Source organism: Danio rerio, chromosome 15 (genome assembly GCF_049306965.1).
Source record: "Danio rerio strain Tuebingen ecotype United States chromosome 15, GRCz12tu, whole genome shotgun sequence".
NCBI classification, from domain to species: Eukaryota; Metazoa; Chordata; class Actinopteri; order Cypriniformes; family Danionidae; genus Danio; species Danio rerio.
Window position 1 is genome coordinate 40,855,509 of NC_133190.1, and position 7,530 is coordinate 40,863,038.

At 34.7% G+C, this 7,530-nt stretch overlaps 1 protein-coding gene across 1 annotated transcript; it reads right to left on the reverse strand.

Annotated features, from left to right (window-relative positions):
- Positions 1-3,251: 3,251 nt before the first annotated feature.
- On the reverse strand, positions 3,252-7,301 carry irgq2 (immunity-related GTPase family, q2). The gene is made up of 2 exons (NM_001044810.2): positions 7,261-7,301; positions 3,252-4,441 (listed from the first exon to the last, which is right to left on the reverse strand). Exon 2 carries the CDS (start codon positions 4,414-4,416, stop codon positions 3,277-3,279), a length of 1,140 nt encoding a protein of 379 aa, NP_001038275.1. The 5' UTR covers positions 4,417-4,441; positions 7,261-7,301; the 3' UTR covers positions 3,252-3,276.
- Between the last annotated feature and the right edge of the window lie 229 nt (positions 7,302-7,530).

Below are 7,530 nucleotides of genomic sequence, written 5' to 3' on the forward strand. Positions count from 1 at the left end.
TTTACTTAAGTATGGGTCTCTAGTACTTTATACATCTCTGAGCACTTGTTACTTTTTAGGAGCTATTTTAAAATAACATAATACAATGACCTTTATTTTGAAGTATCAAAGAGGAATTTCATCATTCATAAAGCTGCAAAAACTATAAAGGATCAGTGGATAATGAATAAAATTGATCTGTTTAATAGATACAACCTCAAGGGGTCACCCTTTAATTTCTTTCAACACTAACATCTAATAAACCTGTGTTCGTTTACATTCGTTTTTTTTTTTTTTTTTTTTTTGCATTTATATATTGACTAATGTACGTGGATTACAGGCAATCTGTTGCAAAATGCTGATGAATTTGTGGGCCATTTTATTAGTAAAATTATTTCTGAAAGATCATTTAGTTTTTAAATGAGTCATTAAGCCTGTGGGTTGAGTTTTAGAAGGGTAGATGCACTGTAAAACATGATAGCTCAATTTAGTTCTTATAAATGAAATTTTCTCTAACTCAAATTGCTTTATAAATTTAATATATTGAACTAAAGTATGTAAGTTCTTTTAAAATTAAATGAAAAGCTGTTTGACCAGTGTGAAAAGTTTTACAGGGTGGAGTTCATTAAATACAATGCAGTTTTTACTCGTTCTGTTTCTGAGTTTTTTATGTTCATATTTGTTCAGGAAATCACATATTCACAATTTATATCAGTTTTCTGATCAGGCTGTAAAATGACTTACAACTAAAGCAGCATTAATTAGACTTTTGAATGTGAACTGGAAAATTCCTGTGTCAAAAGTTCATGGCTAAAACCCAGAGAGAAGAAACCATTGTGGTTTGTGTCTTCGTATTTCCTCATGTTCATTTTCTGTTATTCAAATGAGCAGTGGTTTGGCTGATTTGACCTTTGAGGCTTATTTGCAAAAGCTGAATTAGCAGTGCAAGATGAGAAGGAAATATGAGGTTAAATCCACGTGAAATTGATGGTGTTTCTGACCATGTGAATAGAACAAGAAACATCTGTGTTTGGAAACAGAACTTATCTTTAATATTTAAATAGCAAAAGCATTGCCCTTAAGATGCTTGTCAACTATGTACAGTGTTTTTGTACATACATAAAGGGATGTAAACAGTTCACATGTTATAAACACAAAACACCAATATTTTAAAAGAATAGAAAAACTATTTGATTTGGCAGCAACTATTATTTATTCATTTATTTATTTATTTAAATAATTTTGGTACAGACTCATGAATAACGCATTTTTCTTTATTAAATCCACAAATAAATACAACTGTTTTAGAATTAAATTGAGCTAAAACTATCAGTAAATTAGCAGTTTTTCGTATTTTGTGCTGTATATTCTTTATTTTGCTTTCTTTATGCTTTTGAATTGCATTATGGGACCTTGATCCTCCAACAACTTTTGACCTAGAAAAGTTCGAAAAAGTGACTTTTATAGACATTTTTAATAACTTAAAATGATTGTTGTCTGAGTTGGTGTTGTATATTATGTTGCAAAACCCTGTAATGAACTGCCAGTACATTTTAGTTTTTATTTAATTTGATTTGAACTTTTTATTGTTTCCATTACAACACAATCCTACGGCAATTCGTAACTTTTAGATTTAGTGGCTAATTCAAATGAATTCGTATGATCTTTTGTGTATAATTTAGTTTGATTTGCTTGTCCTCCACTGACGATTGGGTTTAAGGGTGGGGTCTCTTTTTAAAAATCTTACAATTTTGTACGACTGAACTACATTTCAAACAACTGAAATAGCCACTAAATGACAAAACGTAAAATAGTTACTTTCCTCGTGAGACCCGGCTTTTATTTTCTTATTTGCAAATCATGCAGATGGATATCAAATACAGAGCATTAACATGAAAGCGGAACACTACGAAATAAATAAATACCATAAATAAATATTGCCATATAAATTGAGAAAATAAACCAAACCAAAACACACATTAAAAAAGATCCCAAAAACACTAATGCTTGCAGTCAAAGAACTCAGAAACTCGTGAGAATGGAGATGTCTGCTTGTTTGTGCCAGTCTGTCAGATAAAATTGTTTAAAACGCCTTGAATGGTAGCAGTTCCATGCGAGGAGGCTGTGCACCCATGGGCTGGGCCTGGAGTTCCACCAGCTTAAGTGCTGATGAGATTGAGTCTCCACCCCTTGTGGGGAAGCAAATATTTGTCTTTTTAGTTTTAGGCCTTTTGGCAAAATTATGTCTCAATTAAGTTTACCGGTTTAAAATAGAGTTTACTCATTTTGAACCTTGTTTTAGACAGTAGCTATCAGACCTGTGATTTTTAGTGTGCGGAAAACCCCCCAGCAAAACTAAAGCCAATAGATTTCTTTACCTACCATGCAAGTACACTCTCAGAAATAAAGGTATAAGAGCTGTCACTCTGGTGGTACCTTTTTGAAAGGTACATATTTGTACTTAAAGGGTATGTATTGGTACCTCAAAGCTATATCATAGTACCAAAAAAATTCAAGAGGTACACTTTTGTACTTATTAAAGTATTAATGTGTACTCATGGGGTATTAATAAAGAGCTTTTAAGTACAAAGATGTACCTTTTAAAAAGGTAGCACCCCAGTGACAGCTTTTGCACCTTTATTTCTGAGAGTGTACATACACACTTTAAAACACACAAACGCACACCTTTATTTATTCAAATTATTTCTTGCTTGGTCAATATGTCGTAGTGTATACTGTTTTTTATACAATTAAAATTATTTAAAAGAATAAATAAATAAATAATAAATCGGCATTAATAGTAGGTCCCACAGTGCGTACAGCCTTATATGGCTGCAGGCACCACTGATGCATTACATAGTTTCAAACTACAAAAATGTGAATAAAAGTCACTATGTTAAACTGTAGAGTTCAATTTTCAACATCAAAAGTCGACAGGGCAGAGATTAATGTCCCATAATGCAATTCACAACTATAAATAATGGAGAAAAATTGTAAATCACAAAATAAAGGAAATTGTTAATTAAAAGATATTTTAAAAGTGCAAAATCTATAATGAATTACAAATATCTGATTGTACAGCAGGTCTGTCTTTAATCTTTTATACATACAAACAAATTTGTTAAATAAAGTTGATCTACTATTTATTAAGTAAAAAATACTACTAACAATAATTTAATAATAATAAATAAATACTTTTACTCGACTATTAACATTTTGCTTAGATGTCCAGTCCATTTAAGGGAATATAAATATAAATACAAGTTGATTATAAGCAGCATTTTGTGCATTCTCAATCTACTGTCGCTCTCCAGTCACCATAGCAACCACCTTCTCAGCATCAGCACCCATATCATCGATTGCATTATTGAGCGCTTGGAGCATCACCGTGAAGGATCGGCTGACGGATCTGGCTTGTCTCGGGATGGCCAGCTCCACGAGTCTGGTGGTCGCAGTGCTGGTGTCTTTCTCAGCCTCCGCCAGCCGTCTTTTAACCTCGCTCTTGCTGACCTCAACAGAAAGAGCGCATGTGCGCAGGGCCTTCAGCTTGGCTGGATCTAGACCCCGCTGTCTTGCCAGTCGCTGTAAAGATTCGTCATCTAAACAAAGCGAGATTTGAGCTTTAACCAAAATCCGGACGCCCACTGTAGCATCCACCATTGAGGACACCAGTGGTACTGGAATAGCAGAAACACCACCAGATAATGAAGCAGCGGCCCACACCAATGCCTTAAAGGCGTCTTTCTTCTGAGTGACCAATGAGCTTGAAAACGTAGGAAGCGCCAGAAGAAGAGCATGGGCTCGAATCTCCGGAAGATCTCCTCTCATGACCTCTAAAAATGTGAGAAAGTCCAGCTTCTCTAGGGCGGACGGTTGCACTAGAAACACCTTTGGCAGAGGAACACCTTCTGCTTTAAGGACATCTAAACTTGCCGCCTTTTTCGCCTCCAGTGATTTCTCGGTGTCTTTCACAGATGCTAATAATACAAAGTAAACAGTCTCTTTCTGAAGTGATCTAACTTCCTTCCATACCGCAACGCTGTTGGCGCTAGGTCTGTCGGTGGATGTGAGAATGATAGCATTGTAGCGTGTAGCTTTAAAACGCTCAATGTAATCCTCTGGTTTGAAATTAGCATCGCTAGAGATTGGTGGAAGATCCCAGAGGCGGAAATCTGGGTGTTTGGGATTGGTGAATACGGCTAGTTCTTCTGGGGCGGCAGATGGTGGATTTTGGGCTGCACCTTCATCTTCTTGGCTCAGGCCTCGGAGAGAGTTGATGAAAGTGGCTTTTTCTGCATTTCTTTCCCCAGCGATGGCGATGTTGATTCTGCTGATTAGCATGTCCTCCAGTGCATCTCGAATATCGGAGATGTTGTTCTTCTCGATGGACTCTTTCAGTGTTTCCAGCAGGTTGAGACCCTTTATCACGTCAGCCATGTTGGTGGAGTTAATGAGAATGAATCTATAAATAGAGAGAATATCATATAGTGCTCAACAGTAGTTTGTGTGTATTTTGTAATTCAAATGTTTGGAGGCAGTAAGAATTGTTTTATTCTTTTTTTAAAGAAGTAAATTTTTTTATTTAGCTAATTTAAGTCAAATCTTAGCAAATTGTATATTTATCAAATACCATAAATTCATCAAAAAAGATAATTGAAAAGTTTTTTAACTTTAATGTTAAACAAATTAATGCAAAAATTTTATCACCTTTTTTACAAAAAATATTTAAAGGTGCAGTATTTCCATTTGACACCCAGTGGTTGAACTAGGTATTGCACTCCTGGATCAAAACAGACAGAAGTGCCAACACAATCTCACGGCAATTCATAACTTTTTCATTTAGTGGCTAATTCGTTTGAATTCGTACGATCTAATTCGTAAAATTTAGTACGATTTGCTTATCCCCCAATGACGGTTGGGGTTAGGGGTGGGGTCAGGTGCCACGCCTCCTTTTTAAAATCGTATCATTTCGTACGACCGAAATCGTACGAATTCGTACAAATTAGCCATTAAACTGGCAAAACATAAAATACTTACATTTTCTCGTGAGATCAGGCTGTTCAGGTTGCCAGATTGATGACACAAGCAGCATTGTGCCTGAATGTCAAGCCTAAAGGCTGATTTAAACCATGTTCTAAATAAAAGCAATGGCATGCGATAGAAGGAATATTCTCTATATTAAAGGGAGATTTTGTTCAAACCAAAACCTTACATTTATAGTTTAGAAATGGTTTTTATTTCTTGCAGCTGAACAACAGGATGAACTGTGATCTCCTCAGGTACACCTCATGTGCTTTATTCAGTGTTAAATGCTAATAATGCAAGTTTGAATGCCATTTTACATGACATTTATTGCTATATTACTGAAAGCAGCAGGAGATAGTAAATTTCAGATCTTGAAATTAAAATAAATTATTTGAAAAGGAACTTTTTAAAGAGGTTTAATATGCATTATTAGATTATAAACCTTACCATTTCGTTGGAGTGCAGTAAGTGCACTATTCTGTGCTTCTGAACGGCTGTATTTAAATTCATGTAGTGTTTCGTCTGGTGCAAACAGCCAAATTGCTTATCACTATAAATCTCATCACGTAGCATGTTGTTAGGACATGGGGTTACAATGTAACTTGCTCACCTAATGTTTATGTTTGGAATATTTATGTTATTTGTTAATTAATAAACACCTCATGTGGAATTCTGAATCTGCGTCTCATTTCGGAGGCTGCTATTGTCCACCGGAGGCCACATTTTGGTCACGGACACATGCTTTGAAAGCATTTTTCATTTTGATTTAATAAGCAGTTTTTACGCACCAAGGCAACTCGGGGTGCAGAAATATAATTGGCTAAACTGGAGTTGGGCGATTTCCCAGAGATGGGTTGCGGCTGGAAGGGCACCTGCTGCGTAAAAACGTGCTGGATAATTTGGCGGTTCATTCCGCTGTGGCCACCCCGGATTAATAAAGGGACAAAGCCGACAAGAGAATGAATGAATGAATGAATGAATGAATGAATGAATGTAATTGGGCGGGTTAAATGGACCAAAACAAAGACAGCGTTCTGGCACACAACACACATATTCAAAGCAGAATATCTGACTTTAGCATTGTTTTTCAGATAATTAAGAATGTTCACTTGGCATGTTTCTTAAATATCTGCAAACATATTATGGTATTTTTATGCTTTAGAAGAGTCAAAAACTTCAGTTAAAAGTTTGTGTGCAGTATAGTTTTTTTAAATCTTTTTTATATTTAGCAAGCTTTCTTTAATTCATCAAAAGTGATAATCAATGTATTTAACTTAAATATTTTTTTTTTATTAATTAATGCAAAAATTGTATCATCGTTTGCCTTAAAATTATAAATTAAAAAAAGGTTTAATCTCCAAACTAGTATAAAGGATGAGACAATGAAGTCTGGGGTAATTTAGATTGAAAATTTAGCTTTGCCATCACAGAAATAATTTATAGCTTTTAAAGTGTGTTCAAATAGAAAACAGGTATTTTAAACTGTAGAAATATTGCAGATTATATTGATGTTTTTACTGACTTTTCAGATCCCTGGAAGTTAAAAAATCTTCAGTATTGCAAATTTTTGCATATATAATTAAGTAAAATGTATTTTTGTTGTTGATTTTCTTTTATAGGGCAAAGATAAAATAAAACTGTTATTAGAAATTTGTTATTGAAACTATTATGTTTAGAAAACTTCTCTCCGTTAAACAGAAATGGGGGGGGGGGAGATAAACAAGGGGGGGTTAATAATTCAGGGGGGCTAATAATTCTGACTTCAACTGTATACACACACACACACACTCACACACACACTTTTAATCTAAAAATTAATAAATATTTAATCTTAAAATGTAAATTAGAATAGAATTTTACCATTTTATTTAAGCCACTCTGACATTTTACAGCAGTCATGCAACCAACAGTAGCAAATAACTTTATTTTAAATAACTTTAATATATTCACACAAATAAATTGTATTTAGCAACTCAGTTAGGCACTGTCCATAATGATTTACAATAGTTGCATACACTGCAATAAAAAGACAAACATTTGTCCACAGCATGAACTATTTTCAAAACCAACAGACCAAGCAACCAACAGCAAAGCAACGTAAATCAGCTGAATGGAAAAAAGTGACTAAGAAGTTAATTTCCATAAATAAGCATAAACAATGTCCTATAATTAGTTAATTCAATTATGAGTAGCGCAACAATGAGAATAAACTGACAGCTTTAAAGTGGATTGTGGTTCTTTAGTCTCAGCACATACCTGTTTTCAGATCATACAGAGTGACACCAGTGTGGTGGACCACAGAAAAACGGCTGAAACACAAAACCACACAAAGACAAACAACACACTGACACTCTCACTGTGAGCTATATAAGGATTCTTTGGGGTGTGTGGAACATTCTAATCCTATTATCTAAGCCCTAATCCTCCACACACATACACACACGTCATTAGAGAGGCAGTGAGCAGGTGAACTGATTCACACACACACAAAGACATACATGAATATGATTCATATCACAGTTTGCT

Bases quoted from the DNA above. Each gene is read 5' to 3' on its own strand.
- irgq2 (NM_001044810.2), bottom strand. From the start codon at position 4,416: ATGGCTGACGTGATAAAGGGTCTCAACCTGCTGGAAACACTGAAAGAG.